The sequence below is a fragment of the Sprattus sprattus genome, assembly GCF_963457725.1.
Source record: "Sprattus sprattus genome assembly, chromosome: 4".
Lineage (NCBI taxonomy): Eukaryota > Metazoa > Chordata > Actinopteri > Clupeiformes > Clupeidae > Sprattus > Sprattus sprattus.
The window spans coordinates 1,352,668-1,368,201 of record NC_137923.1 but is presented as its reverse complement, the minus strand read 5'-3'; the positions used below and the strand labels follow the sequence as shown (position 1 = coordinate 1,368,201).

General features: G+C 43.0%; 2 protein-coding genes across 3 annotated transcripts; both read right to left on the bottom strand.

Moving 5' to 3' along the window:
* Positions 1–112: 112 nt before the first annotated feature.
* Positions 113–4,180, bottom strand: klhl40a (kelch-like family member 40a). Its single transcript, XM_080837522.1, has 6 exons — positions 2,874–4,180; positions 2,362–2,522; positions 2,086–2,193; positions 1,672–1,857; positions 1,154–1,303; positions 113–860 (listed from the first exon to the last, which is right to left on the bottom strand). The coding sequence occupies exons 1-6, from the start codon at positions 3,987–3,989 to the stop codon at positions 749–751; spliced, it is 1,833 nt and encodes a 610-aa protein (XP_080693648.1). The 5' UTR covers positions 3,990–4,180; the 3' UTR covers positions 113–748.
* A 1,591-nt stretch (positions 4,181–5,771) lies between these two features.
* Positions 5,772–13,246, bottom strand: hhatla (hedgehog acyltransferase like, a). 2 transcript variants are annotated; one of them, XM_080837526.1, is made up of 12 exons: positions 13,069–13,246; positions 11,460–11,603; positions 10,149–10,216; positions 9,881–9,994; positions 8,878–9,072; positions 8,375–8,584; positions 7,818–7,989; positions 7,504–7,648; positions 7,356–7,391; positions 6,994–7,195; positions 6,705–6,846; positions 5,772–6,382 (listed from the first exon to the last, which is right to left on the bottom strand). In XM_080837526.1, exons 2-12 carry the CDS (start codon positions 11,563–11,565, stop codon positions 6,246–6,248), a joined length of 1,527 nt encoding a protein of 508 aa, XP_080693652.1. In that variant the 5' UTR covers positions 11,566–11,603; positions 13,069–13,246; the 3' UTR covers positions 5,772–6,245. The 2 variants fall into 2 exon arrangements, with proteins under 2 accessions (XP_080693652.1, XP_080693653.1); XM_080837527.1 differs by having other exon boundaries at positions 11,460–11,600.
* Positions 13,247–15,534: the final 2,288 nt, after the last annotated feature.

Here is a 15,534-nt window from a genome sequence, read left to right as displayed (position 1 = left end):
CATATGATTTGCTTGGATGGCTGCTTTGTTGGTGGCAAGTATCAGTCTTACATACGTATGAGGTATGCTGGCAAACCAAGAGTAAGCAATGTACAAGAAACGTGCACGCACATGAGAGGGTTTTTTTTATTTTAATACACAGTCTTGTCATATTTAATGTAGTTTTGCAATGGTACTAAAAATGTGTACTTACAGTAATGGGCCATTCAAAATATTCATTTTCAAAACATCCATCAATAGCACTAAGCAATAAAAACCCTTTGAAAAGGCACATGAAGGGCATCACATATTACATTTAAATTTTGTCTTTGTGGAAGAGATGAGATGTTCTCAAGAGGGAATCCAACATGTGTGAGCTGACAAGTCCATGGTCTCTGTCCTCATGACTTGACTATTTTACTCCCTCTTCTGGTAGAGACTGGGAACAGCATCGGCAGGGAGCACCCAGCACGAAGATCATGCTGTATGCATCGTCATATTCCATACCTCATATTTCATCAAATCATTTAAACAGCCCCAGGCAACCAGATGATCCAGCTTGTTGCTCCAATGGTATGTGTTGAAACAAGTGGAATGAGCACGTTTAGGAGGGCAATTTACAATTGAAGGTGTGAGGTATGCGATCATTCTAGTCCAAAACCGCGCGCAGCCTCTTGTGACTGTGGACTCTTTTGGGTGCTTCACTGCTGCTGTTGCTCTGTGTGTGTTTCTGACACGGGCAACCACCCTGAGGCGACTGGCGTGGTGATCACAGTTTGTGGAGCCGCAGGACGTTGAGCCGCACGCCGAGAATCGTGGCGCCCTCAGTGTACTGGATCTCCCTCAGGATGCCGTTCCAGACCCGCTCCTCTTCATCGAACCTGCCGCAAAGGAGAGAGGTTGTCATATTTAAAACAGTCCACTCACTCTCCAGACTTCACATTCTGGATAACTGAATCAAGGAGCTTGTATCGAATCTGAATTGAATGTGAAGGCCAATGTGCATAATCCCATCTACAGAGTCAATCAAGTAGAGTTACCTTTGAAGAATCCTTTTTAACCATTATTCATTTACTTTTTAACCTGTTTTTCCTCTTCTGTAAGAGCCTCAGTGTGTGATTGTGTATGTATGTTACTTAGTATGAATCCCGTCGAGCAAATGCAAGTCACTCACTTCCAGATGTCGTGCATCTCCGTGGGAGCAAGCTTCTCACTGGCCTCGCTAGGCATCATGGCGAAACCACCCACAGCGTGGAGCGAGCCGCCCAGGCTGATGAGGTTGAGCGAGCTCCTCTCCTGGGGGAACTCCACCCCCTCCGACCACCTGGAAACAAGGGGAGTAGATGTGCTTACCATTCTGAGACCGGAGTTGGTTTTTTTAAGATTTGTTTTTTTTTTACGCCTTTAATTGACAGCAGTGAAGATTGTGACAGGAAATGAGAGGGAGAAGAGGTTGGGAGTGGACAGGAGAATAGGGCCGGATTCGAACCCATGTCCTCCTTGGGCGTCAAGCCCGAATGTGGTCGGGGCTACTGTCTGCGCCACAGTGCCCCCCTAGAGTTGGTTATTTTTACTGCATAGAAACACACCTCAGCTTTACAGTTTAGTTGTCATGATCTGCTGCAATGAGTCTACAATTTTCATTCCGTTGATTGTGTCTTCTTTAAAGACACAGGGCATTGGCAGACTCACTTGTTAGTGGCGATGTCATAGATCTCAACGCCACTGGTCAAGCCGTCGTCAGTCACCCCAGTCACCACATAGATCTTGTCGTTGTGCACGGCAGAGCCGAACAGAGAGCGAGGAGTCTTCATTGGGGCAAGCTCTTTCCACTCGAACTTTGTGGGGTCATAGACACAGACCCTTTTCAAGCACTTCCTGTCATAAATGATAAAGATTATTGTGAAATGATGCAAAGTTCGTATTCCTAAGACGTTAATCAAACCCCATGAGCTCTCTTTGGTTAAGTTAAATGCTAACACAGTTTACAACATTTTAGAATAATTGTCAAGAATCCACTTCTAAATCCTAGTTATTAAGTGATCTTTCTGAACGCCTCCATACTAACCCCCTATTGTGAAATTCATAGCTTTTTTGAGGACTTACTTGCTTTTAGACTTGCCGCCAATGACATAGACCAGTCCATTGTGTGACACGGTTCCATGAGCATATACTGTGTAGGGAAGAGGATCTGACTCTCCCCATTTGAAAGACCTGCACAAAAGAAGGAGAAACAATGCTTTTGATTCTCAAACATTGCCGATGATGAAAAAGGAAATTCTATAATATGAATCTGAATTATGATAGAATACACAGGTGTGTATGCATGTGACAGAATGGGGTCAGAATGGTCAGGAGGACAGTTCAGGAGACTTTACTCACTGCCGGTCGTAGATCATGACGGAGTCCAGAACTTGTTCTCCCTCCTTCAGCTCTTTTCCTCCCACAACAAAGATGGAGTTCTCGCCCTCCGCCAGCCCAAACAGGCAGCGGGCATTGGGGATGGTGGGCATGCCCAACCAATTAGAAGTCACCGGATCAAACTGAGTCATAGAATAAAAACAAGTCTGAGCTATTACCAAAGGTTCTTGTCTCATACATGCCGGTGATATTCTGCTGAGGATATTACAGGGATAGCTGTCAGCTGTCATGAGAATGAGTAGATGAGTACAGAGCTGGATATTAAAAACAATATACAGTGCCTGTCTTCTCTGTCTTTGTTTCTGTCTGACTGACTGTCTTTCTGTTAATACACATTTCGTTATATTTACATGTCATGAATAAGAAATGACTTGTCACTGTATAATACATTCTTTCAATCCTAGAAGTCAGATGCAAGTCCTTCAGCAAAGGAACAGCGACTCAAACAGAATGGTTCTCAAGAGCTTTCTCACCTGCAGGAAGTAGGAAGTCATAGGCTCATCCTTGCTTTGCTCATCGATGAAAACACCCCCTGCCACAAAGATCTGGTTCTCTTTGGTCACCAGACTGGAGTGGTTCTTCGGAACCTCTGTAGATGAGGACGCAACGTAGCACACGTTTCCCACCGGGTCGTACGCTATCGTCCCTGTTTCACTGATCATCAGAATGAGGTCTGTCTGAAACATGCCGAAGCGCGGGATGTCATTCAGAATCCCAGGGAGCAAGCCCTCCTCTTCCTCATCCTCGTCTTCATCTCCAGAGGCTTCATCCGATCCCTCTAACTTCTTAGGCTTGGGAAATATTCCTTTCTGAGCGTCCTTGATGAGCAGAAGCTGCTTTTTGAGCTCCGTGTTGGGCTTGATAAATTTGTGTCCCTCCACCTTCGAGGTGAAGTAATCCTCCGGCATCAGCCGGAAGCGCACGCAGTGCAGCAGGTCAGGCAGGTCCTTCAGCCTCTCCTGTCTGTCGTAGCTCAACCAGTCCATCAGCGACTCAAAGACCACCTCCTCCTTCTCCACGTTGAGCGAGTCGCAGGTGATGATGGCCGCCAGCTCGCTCGGGCCCAGCTGGTGGAAGTCCTGGTCTCGCACGATCAGCTCGTAGCGATCGCAGATGAAGTCCCGCGCGTCAGACGCCAAGCGGGGACAGTCCAGCAGCAGACCCAGCCTGAAGATAGCCAAGCAGTTACTCAGCACTAGCTTACCCTGCAGGTAGGTCACACAAACGCTGAAGATGGAGGGGATCTGGAACATGTTGGCCACCATGAAGATATCCTGAACGTTCTGCTCGGTCAGGTTGATGTCCGAAGTGTAGAGGTACCTCAACACCAGGCCCATCACACCGGGCTCCACGTCCTTGAGTTCGATCACCCTCTTCTTGCTCTCCTCCAGGTTGGACAGGAACATAGCCTTGAAGTAGGGGCTGCTGGCGGCCAGCACCAGTCTGTGGCAGGGGAACTCCTGCTCCTTGACTTTCAGCACGCAGTCCACAAACTTGTCGGTCTCCAGCAGGTCGCAGAGGCCGTCCTGCAGCAGAGTCTGCTGGTACATGCGTGGCTGCTCTATCGGGTCCACTGGCGCCACGGCCATGTTGGCTGTGTATTGCTGGCACTGTGAACACACGTTTTAGTAAGAGAGTGTCCTTCCCCCAGCAGAGCAGAGTTAACAGTTCACCTCAAAGCGAGGCAGAAAATGGCAGAGCAAAAGAAAGAGAGAGAGAGAGAGAGTGGGAGGGAGGTAGAGATAGTGAGCGAGAGAGAGAAATAGAGTGCACTGACCATTCCAGAGTGTGACAGAGTGAATGCACAGCACTCATCAGCTGTCTCTGGCAATCAGCTAGCCCACTAGCCTGTGCTTATTTATAGACTACCACTCACCAAACTATTTGGAGTCCATTTTGAAGAGGGTGAAACATGAGCTGCCCATCCTCCATCTTTACACCGGCCAGAAGACCTCACCAGCAGAAGCGCATGATGCCCACGGGGAGTATCAGGTCCTCAGGCCTGCCTTTGACCAGCGCTGGCCTGTATCACTGAGGACCAGCCAATAGGAAATGGGTTGGTTGACAGTCTGTGTCAGTCGCTTCATATTCATCAGATCAAAAACAGAAAAAGAGACATGTAGTGGAAATGTGTTGAATGTCTACAAGATACAGTGGCTGTCTTGTCATGTCTGACAGCTTATTTGTAAGGACTTGCATATACCTGGCATGACAATTCCGTAAGCAAAACAGAATCACTATCTAAACAAAACAACAAATAGATATCATATAAGGATGTATCATGGAGATCTAGAACTACACAAAGCAACACTGTAACTGGACCCTCAGGGCACCTACGTAAATGCCAGTGAATCTAGGTTGGCCATCTGAGCCGAGCAGGAGGGTTTTAATCTCTATACCACTGAGCTCTTTCTGCGCCGGTTGTCGGGGTAAGGAGGCTGGGTGGCTGACCCATATCACCAGAATATCCCCCCACAGGGTCCACTCTAATCAGGCCTCTCAGCCGCGCGCCTCAGCACGGCACGGAGCACCGGGGCCTGACGGAGTGATGCCAAATGTCAGAGTTAATCTACCCACACAGGGGGGAAATGACAAAGGGGTTAAAGAGGAGACCGTGTTGTGTGAGAGTTTGAGGCTTGGGGTGGGCATTAGTACACTGGCCTATTTTAGTGCCAAGCCAGGACATTCCCCTCACACTACGTCACAAGGTAAAAACTAGTTGGGTGTAACTTGTGTTTAACATTTAGTGGTATTGCTCATTAACTGGATTAATTGGGTATATATTTATGCTTTATATTATTATTCACATAGTATTTATTTTGAATTTGTATTATTATTATTATTTTATCACCTGTCATGGGCATCCGTGTTAATAAATTGTAATAATTGTAATAAATTGAAATAAATTAGTGGCTCTTCCATACCTGTAAGCCGCAGCCCAGTAGGTGGCTGTAGTCGTGATATCGCACTGTTTCTGGTGAGACCTGATGGGGATTAAAACATCTTCCTTTCCTGGGACTATTTTACAGCTATTCCCTGAACTGAGTGTGGAGCTGCATATGTGTCTGGACACCCATTTCCCCTGCAGTTGATTACATGAACTTGATCATATTGGCAGGTGAACACACAGGTGCAGCACGAGAGGTAACGGGATCTACTACACGACTGATGCAAAGCCACCTGTCAAGTTAATGCCTAATTACCCATTGTACCCTATACAGTACCTGTTCATTAACTAATGAAATGAATGATGCCAGGTTAAAAAATTATTGAAACAAACATGAACACACAGAAGTTTATGGTTTGTCGATGTAGTATTGTGATAAATGCTTTTCCATTATCATGATTAAAACTTCAAACACAACCACAAATTTAGATATATTATCTTTTTAATATATTATACAATATATTATAACATATCGGCATACAATACTTGTCAAGGCTTTCATATTAATGTTAAATTAGATTACAAATAAAATGCACTTTGTTTTGGTGTGGGTGTGTGTGTGTGTGTGTCTGTGTGAGTAGGTGTCTATGTGTGTGTGTGTGTGTGTGTGTGTGTGTGTGTGTGCATGTGTGTTTGTTGTGCTTGTCTAATCATGTTTCCGTCAAAGAAGAGGTGATGTCTACAGCAAGTGCACTTGAGGGCCATTCACAGTACAAAAGGATGCGATGCCTGTTTTCAGACAAACAGCAGTGGACTAATGCAGCATGGTGGTGGCTTGGGTGACGAAACTGGTCGGGCTCTGGTATGTAAGCTCACGCAGAAGAGAGAGAGCGAGACATGTGAGGCACAGTTCAAACTGGACGGGACTGGACAGGATAGGAGTGATTGTCTTAGTCTTTCAGTCAATCTTCGGTTTCTCTTCAAGAGCCTGTGCCTCCTCCTCCTCCTCCAGGGCCAGCCTCCTCTCGCGTTCCTTGACCAGCTGCACACCGCAGTAGGTCACAAACAGCACGGACAGAGTGGACAGTGGAAAGCCTGCAGGGAGAACAAAGGGCACAACTGTACTCTCACCACAATCCCTTCACTCTTCAACGTCTGCGCGGATGATGTCACGCTGACTATGCTAAAAGCTTTCTACTGCTTGCTTTTTGTCCTTGTGGTCTTTTTTTCCCATTCGATGTCTTTCTCAAAATTTGAGTATTTTATTTTTAAGTATTTAAACCTGTTTGCCTTTTTGTACCCAAGTATTTGTTGTGAGGATATTTATTTATTTATTCATCACATGTGGATATACTTGAGGAGGAAGAGTAGGCACATGCTTTTCTAATTTATATTTATTCACCAAACTCTTTGTTACCTTGCACAATCAGTCGCTTAGCAACAAGCTTAGCGAAGTCCAGGCTGTTCAGGGCAAGGATGTTGTAAAGGATGATTTGCCAGAAGTTCACTGCATTGAATACGCTCCTGATTCTGCGTGACATGGCTTCAGACATGATCCCCTGTGGAGATATTGGAGAGAGGATGAAATTCACTATTATACAACTATGGCAACACACTACAGCTCTTATCGTGTCCTCTTGGTAAAAGATACAAATGTTTCCACTTCATTAGAAAGGGTCTGTGTTGTGTTCTCTCTTTGCTCTCACCTCAATAGTTGAGAAAGGTGGGAAGGAGCAGAGTTTAGCCAGCCACAACTCGAAGTTCAGACCGAAACAGTTGAAGAAGGACCAGATGTAGACAAGCTCACAAGGGCCGAGCCACAGGGTGGTGATGGCAAACGTGCAAATGGTTGCAACAAGCTCCCGGAAAATTCCATCATGGTCTTTCCCAATGTAGTCATAAACATACCTGTTGTGGGTGTTTAGAGAGAAAAGACAATGACAATACGCATAAAACAATATTACATTTACCAATCACTGCCCAACAAGTTAAAGCTATTATTTGCATATCCGGTATTCTAGATAGTGGTGTGAATGATACATTTTTTGTTACTCTTCCTAATGCTCACTTGCAAATCCAGTCGTTGATTCCCCTGTCAAAGTGACTGAAAAGGAAAAAAGGGAGAATCATATTTACTACGTATATTTACTCTGTTTTATTTCATATATATAGTATGTGGCATGGTTCATAGTTTTATCCCAAAAGAAGATACTTACGTTTCAGAAAAAACATAGAGCATGGTGATACATTTAGGTGGCTGAGGTGGGTCAAGATGGTCTAGTCTGGCCACGGTGTTGATGACGCCAAACATAACTGCTGCCTTTACCCAGTCATACACCAAGTTGGAGTAAGCCAAACCAGCTGTGAGAAAAGGATCAGAGAGAGAGAGAAAGAGAGAGAGAGAGAGAAGGAGAGAGAATTCAATAGAAATACTATTTGTGGTCATTCCTTTTGAACCCTGACAATAGCACTGAAGAAAACATCTAAAGGTCCGTGGACTCTTAAGGATGCGTTCAAAGTGTGCACTAACCAAGAGACCAGTCAGAGAGCTTTTTCACCAGTCTCATGTCTGCGGGGATGGTCAAAATGTAGAGGTAGTGGAAGAAGACATCCACCACCAGAACAGCACCCAGGTGAAGGAGAGCTTTACTGGTGATGTCCCGCAATTCTCTGTCCTTGCGAGTTAGATTGGGGTTGTTGGCCTGTGTGTGTTTAATAGCACAACCATGGAATGTGAACACAACACAGGATACTTTGGCAATATCACATGTGAAATGCAGTCTTTGAGTGCTTCTCTACATAAGATATATCTTTTGAAACAATAAGCTTTATTTTGAATGCACTATGGTCCAACTGGTTGGTAGAACCTATCTATGAACATGTTTTTATGGGTAATGTATATTTTTTTGGGTTGTGAGCAATCATGCATTAATGTAGAAGCCGTACTATTCCGCGTGAATGCATCCATCTAGGGACAAAATTATTCTTGAGATCCTTGAAACAAACAAATTCTCACTTGCATGCCAGAGTTTGGATCAGGGACTTGACTGATCTTCACTTACACAACTGGAGGAGTGAAATATTTACCTGAACATGGAATTGATCAAATGTCATTACAGGTCCAAAGAAGAAGAAAGGGAGGTAGAAGTTGTACTTGAGTAGATCTATGAAGGTGTAGTTGCCATCCTTCTTCTCACAGTTCTCCAGTGCAAAACTCATACAGCGCATGATGGTAAACCCACAACCCCCATAGAAGAGAACGTCCTGGAGCTCAAAGGAACCTGTCACAAAGCCAGCCTGTGGAGTAGTGCATGGACAACACAGAACATATTCTCATGAACAACGGAAAATAACAGAGAGACCGTGTCCTTATTAGGAAACAAGGTCACACTGTGGGCAGAATAGGGAACAGTAGCTCTAATAGTCACCAGGTGTGATTGCAGCTTAGCTCATACAATTATCTGGAAGAATCTATGTCCACAGCGCCAGAGCCATTAAACCAGTGTCTGCGATCATGGTTATAAAAGGTAGAGGTGTTACTGGACATACGCCAGCATTAGGTTTTGCAGCATCTCTGAACAGATACCTACCTGCCAAGACCCATATGGCTCCATCTTGATAGTGGCTAAACTGCAGAGGCCTGCTACGAAGCAGATCCACTTCCTCTTGACGAGGGCCACGGTGTACAGCATGATGCAGTGGGCCAGGACGAGGGAGATGAAGGACCAGCCCATGGTGATGAAGATGGCAAAGAGGCCGTACACCATGTAAACCATACCCCTGTGCTGTGGGCATCATCAAAGCACAGTATGGAGACAGGTTACAATTGATTTCAGTTTAAATATTTATTTTTATTTTAGAAAGGATGTTTATTTTCTCCAAGAGACTGTGTGCATTCAGCTGACTTCAAATTGGTTATAAAGCTTATTTACATTAATGAAGATCCTATCTGGTAAGCAAGTTAGAATGTTATTGTCCAGTGGCACATTTGTTATTCCGGTTGCTAAGGTTAACATATTTAACATTTAATTATTACTGATTCATAATTAATAATTAATAATCACATGTAAATGTTATTAACTATTAGTAACAGTGATCTAAGCATATAAGAGGGTGGTTGTGCAAAGTCTAATTTATGAATTAATGACAACCAAGAAATGTATTTAGGACTGCAAACATGGACATGCAGAAGGAATAAATGTGAATAGGCATTGACATAGTTTTCTAAAAATACCTAAATTTCTGTTACCTGGCCTCCATCAATACCAATCTTCAATGAATGCAGGAAACAGAGCAAAAATGTACAGTAGGTTGAAAACATTTCTAACATTGAACTGAGAATCATTATAATGCGCATCTTATGACTCTGAGATACCCTGTTCCTAATTGGCCTGCTGATACCAATTAACAAGAAATTAACATACAGATCACAATGAATGTTGCCAAATGTCATCTACATCTCATGCTGTAAGTATGTGAGTTCAACCGTGTCCATTCACTAGTTACTATTCATATGACCATTCTTGACGGAGCTCTGCAAAAGGCATTCAAACCCATGCTGGTCTTGTCTTCAAAGATGTTTATCACACCCACCTTAGGGGAAATCATGGAGCAAATTTTGGCAAAGATCACATGACCAGAGAGGGCAAAAAGGATGTGGTTGCAGAATGTTGAGAACCACATCACCCATTCAAAATCAGCCACATCCTAAAAGTTAGAAAGAAAGTGACAATGAATAATTAATCCATAATTTTAGAGAAATATGTAAACATAAATAAATAAAACCAGAATACGTGTAACAAAAAACTATTTTGAAAGGTGTTGCTGGCTTTTCCACAGTGATACTGAGAGAAAATTGTACCATTTTCCTGCCAAAATAAGTCCATCCTGGCTTCACACTGCTTTTAAATGCTTTCCTGCCCACATTCTCTGCAAGTAAAGAAAGATGTATGTTAGGACATTTCTTTTTCTCAGTGTGATAGCCAAACTGACGTCACATTTTGGTGGAAACTCTACTGGGATGACTCCTGCAGTATTGCATAATTGCATAACCGACAATTCACCAGGCAATGCTGTCTGCTCTCACCACAATAATCCCCAAAAACATAATCTATGTTTAGGATTATACCATTGTTCGGTCCTTTGCGATTTAAAAAATGTGTTACATAATAAGTAACAAAAGGAAACATAGACTAAAGTGACAAATCCAGACAAACGACTGTACTTCATTCCTGTGCTGTGCTACCGCTAACTGCTCACCAGTAGTCCTATATATCTGTGTGGGAGCTCCTGATTGAATTAATAATCACCAGGGGATATCAGATTTTGAAGGGTCAGGTCAGGGACAGGCTGTGAAGCTTGATTAGATGTGAGCTGTGCAGCCCGTGAGCATGTCTGTGCAGAGGGAGTGCATCAGTGCAGACATTAGAGGATGGGGAGGTCATGTTGTGCTACTGACTGAGCTAGACTGAAGCCCATCATTCGTGCTACTGCAACAATAATGTGCAACACTGTTTACCCCACTGATTGCGATCCATTTTCAAAGCTCACAATAAAAAGTCAAATTTAATGTCACTTCGGGATCTGAATTCTTACAGTATTTAGTTTTTTATCATGGTGTGCGATTTATTGCTGTTTGAGTACTGATATTTTCCCCTCAGAAGAACTTTTGCAGGTGAGATAACAATCAGTGGTGAAGTCATGTTTCTCCTCCACTGAATAAATAGGACAGAATTAATTAGATTTTTCACTGGGCAGACACAATTACTGGACCCCTAATAGAGTGATAAATGTAGTGCATCCAGAGGGACTTTTTTTATACTACTGCAGAGCTAAATGTATAGTACTCTCACGTCTTTATACATTTATTTAAGCTATGCTTACTCTTGCTGTTGAAAAGACCCATACTACTGTTTTTAATACACTCACACACACACACACACACACACACACACACACACACACACACACACACACACACACACACACACACACACAAACACACTCACACACACACGACACAAACACACACACACACACACACACACACACACACACACACACACACACACACACACACACACACACACACACACACACAATGACAGGTTTAGAACTATTCTCTAACTTAACGAAAGGACACAGCTTCCCTCACGACAAAGCTAATACTCACCAGTGGAGGCTTCTACAATCCAGCTAGCAGCCCACGCCACGGCCAAGACCAGCACCGACATATAGAAGTACACCTCATACTTGGGGAGAGCAGCCTTGATCCCCATGATCAGACTTTTAGCACCAAACACACAGGGGTCACCTGCTATGGGATTTTCAACACAGGTGACAAAGACAAATTGATGAGTGTAGCTGTTGTGTAACACATCACATGCCTCTCCTGATCAAACCAGTAAGAGTTTCATTGATTAGCCTTCCAAAAAACAATCATATCTTCAGTTGATGGCAGGAATCAGCTGATAACACTTTAAAATGAAAAGCAGTGTTTGGTTGTGAAATGAAAGCGTTTGAGTAATACATGCTGAAGACCAGCAAAAGTGTTCAGAAAGTGAAATGCATTCTAATATTGAAACAAGAACTACAATACAGCCCAAATTACACGTCTCATGACTCATGCCTGTTTTACTCTAATCACATTTAACTCCCCATATGGAAAACGTCTGCAATTTTTTTTTATATATTATACATAATAACAGTGTGTCATCCAAAATGATTATGGCACCTTTCATATACAATAACAGAAAAATATATATGTTTTTATATGATATACCTTTCATGTTGAAGAGCACCACAGATTTCTCATGCAAGGACTGTACCTGACAAGTTATATATGTTTTTTTTTTTACAGACATTTCCACATGGGTCACAATGAACACAGTAACTTTGGATTAGGCAGACGGGCTAGAAATAACACATAGCCTAAATAAAACAAAGCCACAGGCTAACAACTTTTTAACAACCCACATATCTTTGGATGTAGCATACATTTGTATTAGAGGCCAGCGATAGCGTCTACAAGTGATTTGGGTCTTCCATGGAAGTCTAGAGCTCTGAAACCAAGGCAGTGGTTCTTTATAAACTCAGGGGACTTAATAATCTTACATTTTGGAGTAAATGTATAGGCATATTAAGACAATTCAGCTACAGTTTTTTCTGCTTTATATGCCTATTTATCAAAATTGCCATTTGTCTACTAAACCTCTCAAGACAGGGGGTGGGGGGCGACGAAAGTCAGTTACTTAAATGGGAGTGTCTCAGTTCACAGCTCCTCAGAAACAGCACCGTCAGCTGTGCGATGCAGTCTCTACCTATTTTAGTATGAGCAGTTGGTCTCCGCCACGCTACGGCAGCTGCAGAGCTATGTGATCTCGAGACGCATCAGGGAATCGTTTAAAGTAGGCTAGCCCAACGAATGAGTGCTATCGAACAAAATTAAGATGTAGCCTACAAACCCAGTGTAAAATTAGATGAAATAAAGTATATGGAAAGTATATCTCCTTGAAAAAAAATTGTTGGCTGGTTAATGCTTCTGAAATACAATTATTTGTCTGTTGAAATAAGATCACAAGTCAGTATATTAATACTTCTCTTACTAACACGGCCAAATAATTATGTCAAGAAAGTGCTATGCATACTAATAAAGAACTGTTGTGATGTAAATGATGCTGCATTGCACTAAACGCCCACTCACTCGGAGTTGCTGGGAAAATGTTTAATCGCACTGCGTGCTAAAGTATTTAAACGGTGCACTTGTTAAATAGCCTACTGACCTTCAGTCCGCTTCTCACTGGCAGTCAGACAGCTGGAGATCTGATATTGACCCCCTACAATATATTAAAAAAGAAAAGAAAAGGGGGGTTAATATGGCCTTTTCCTAATACATCCGTCCAGTTTTTACAGTGCCGATGGTGCACTCGGTAGAAGCCAGCAGCGGCCAGTGAGGATGTTGCGAACTCTGCGGGAGGGGTGGGGGGGCTGGGATATATTTATATTTTACACCGGCACTGCAGAGGGGTGGCTCCATGTCTGTCTGTCAAACACACACAGGCAGGCAAGCAGTATGGCGGCAAATGCACAGTGTGCGTATAGTGAAAACGTCAACTAATTACATAAGACTTACATTGTTTTAATCTCCGTGAGTGAATAACGGAGAATCACATAAGCCAACACTAGCCTCAAACGTGACTGCGTGTTTAGATCAGATTTCTGTTGCACATGAGAGCATCCCATCAACCCACCAGAGATGGGCCTGCCTTATTGGTCAGATATCGACTGAATAGCACATGTAGAGTTAGTAGCGACCCCTTGCTCTCACTGAGTGATAAAGAGGATCAGTTAAACCCATTTGGCTTCAGCCCTGTTAATACTCTCCGAATTCTATAATGGGATACAGGCTATTTAGGGAGAGCTTTATCACACTTTAAGTTATATGCAAGATTAAGTTTAAATGGCTCTCTGTGTTTACTTGTATTATTATATCATGGTTTCTTTTAATGCAGATTCCTGCTATTGCTCTATTCCCTCTGCAGCTGTAGCATTGCAAATGTCCCGTTGTGGAATTAATAAAGAATTATCTTATTTAAGATTCTGGGTTTTATTATGATGCCGTCAACATTCTTATAGTGCCTATCCGTTTTGATTCTGTGTCTAGGCCTAGCAACTGGAACCAACCAGGATGTCTCTTCACTGGTGGACAGAGAAGTTTGATTCACATGTAGCTCCCATGCGCAGTGCGCACTATACCCTAGGACTCAAGATAGATAGATATATAGATAGATGGATACTTTATCAATCCCGAGGGAAATTCAAGCACTCTAGTAATTTGAGAATAGGTTCCCGGAAATTGTCCCAGCTCTGCCTGTGGGTAATGTATTAGATTAGATCATACTAAGCTACATAAAAGGCTGTGCCTTACTTAGCTTACAAATGTTGGCCACTAGTTTAAAACATTTTTCAAGCCGGTCAGGAGAGCTGGCTCTGTGGTCGGCATGGAGCTGGACCCTCTCGTGGCGGACCCTGAACTAACTGCCATCTATCATGGACACTGCCAGACACCCACTAACAGCACAATCACCAGGGTGACCAGATGCAAACAGACCAAATGTGGGTTTAAAGTTAACAACACTGTTTTCAAGTTAAAAACTCTGAAGGGGTAACCTAAAATCTTGATATAATGTCTAACTAAATAAGAAACATGTGTATTCTGCCTTTCGGCTAATAAACACCTATAGGCTACTTTGTGTTAGTTGATTCCGGAGCAAACCAGTTTGGCCATAAAAGAGACAGGCTACAGCTTTTGCTGTATGAAAGATAAGCACAGTGTTGTTTGTCATCCCAAAGGCACACACATTTTGCACATCCAACATGCATTGGCCATTACAGGCCCAATGGTTACTTTTGATGACTGCCTTCACTGATCTCTTCTCAGTCATTGTATGAAAGCCAGGCTTTTTGAAAGCTTGCCTATATGTTGCATTTGTTGCATGAGCCAGGTTGCTGCTTTTGACATAGCGCTGTTAAAAAGAATAGAAACTTTGCCGGGCATGTAAAAGAACACTTCCATGTGTTTTCAATTCTGACAATTAAAAAATAAATGACCAATAAAAATGTGGGACATTATATGCGGGATGCGGGACAAAATGCTGTGCAGCATGCTACAATGCAAATTCACCCATGTTCAGTGACAGGTTGCTGAATAGTGGACAGACTCCTTTGTTCTTCAACTCTTCCCGATAGGGGAAATTGAATAGGTTACTGGGTCTGATGCTCTGCTCTCTGTTAGGCTATTGCAATTTTCCACTGGTTACGTTAGCCCGGCATACAGTTATTGTACAACTATTTTCCACTGTGGACCTATCAATAAATAAATAAATCTTTCTATCTATCTATCAATGAGAACAGCTCAATATTGGATGGCCTAATAAGGATCAGGAGCAACCCCATAAGCAAAATTGCATTGTAAGATAATGTGGAAGATAATAAACGATCTGCTCAGTGAGGTACACCTATCTCAAAACCAGATTAACCCGAGAAGATGTGAGGTTGTGTAGCCGTAGTCGTTTCCTGTAGCCTAGGTTTACCAGTTATAGACCAGCTGCATCACAACAATTAAACACCAGGGGGTGCAAGTGTCTAGCAGAGGAGTACCTGCGTAAAACCAACGTCTCTGGTACAACCATTCCCCCCACGCGTTACTACCTAAAGCTTTTATGATTCAATAACCAAGTCTTTGGTCT

Excerpts from the sequence above, each read along its gene's own strand:
- hhatla (XM_080837526.1), bottom strand. The coding sequence starts at position 11,565 with ATGGGGATCAAGGCTGCTCTCCCCAAGTATGAGGTGTACTTCTATATG. Across the intron at positions 7,649-7,817 it reads GCTCTCTGACTGGTCTCTTG|CTGGTTTGGCTTACTCCAAC; the intron begins GTTAGTGCACAC and ends CTTTTCTCACAG. Across the intron at positions 7,392-7,503 it reads CTCTATGTTTTTTCTGAAAC|TCACTTTGACAGGGGAATCA; the intron begins GTAAGTATCTTC and ends TTTCCTTTTCAG.
- klhl40a (XM_080837522.1), bottom strand. The coding sequence starts at position 3,989 with ATGGCCGTGGCGCCAGTGGACCCGATAGAGCAGCCACGCATGTACCAG. Across the intron at positions 2,194-2,361 it reads GTCATGATCTACGACCGGCA|GTCTTTCAAATGGGGAGAGT; the intron begins GTGAGTAAAGTC and ends TCTTTTGTGCAG. Across the intron at positions 1,304-1,671 it reads TATGACATCGCCACTAACAA|GTGGTCGGAGGGGGTGGAGT; the intron begins GTGAGTCTGCCA and ends CCTTGTTTCCAG.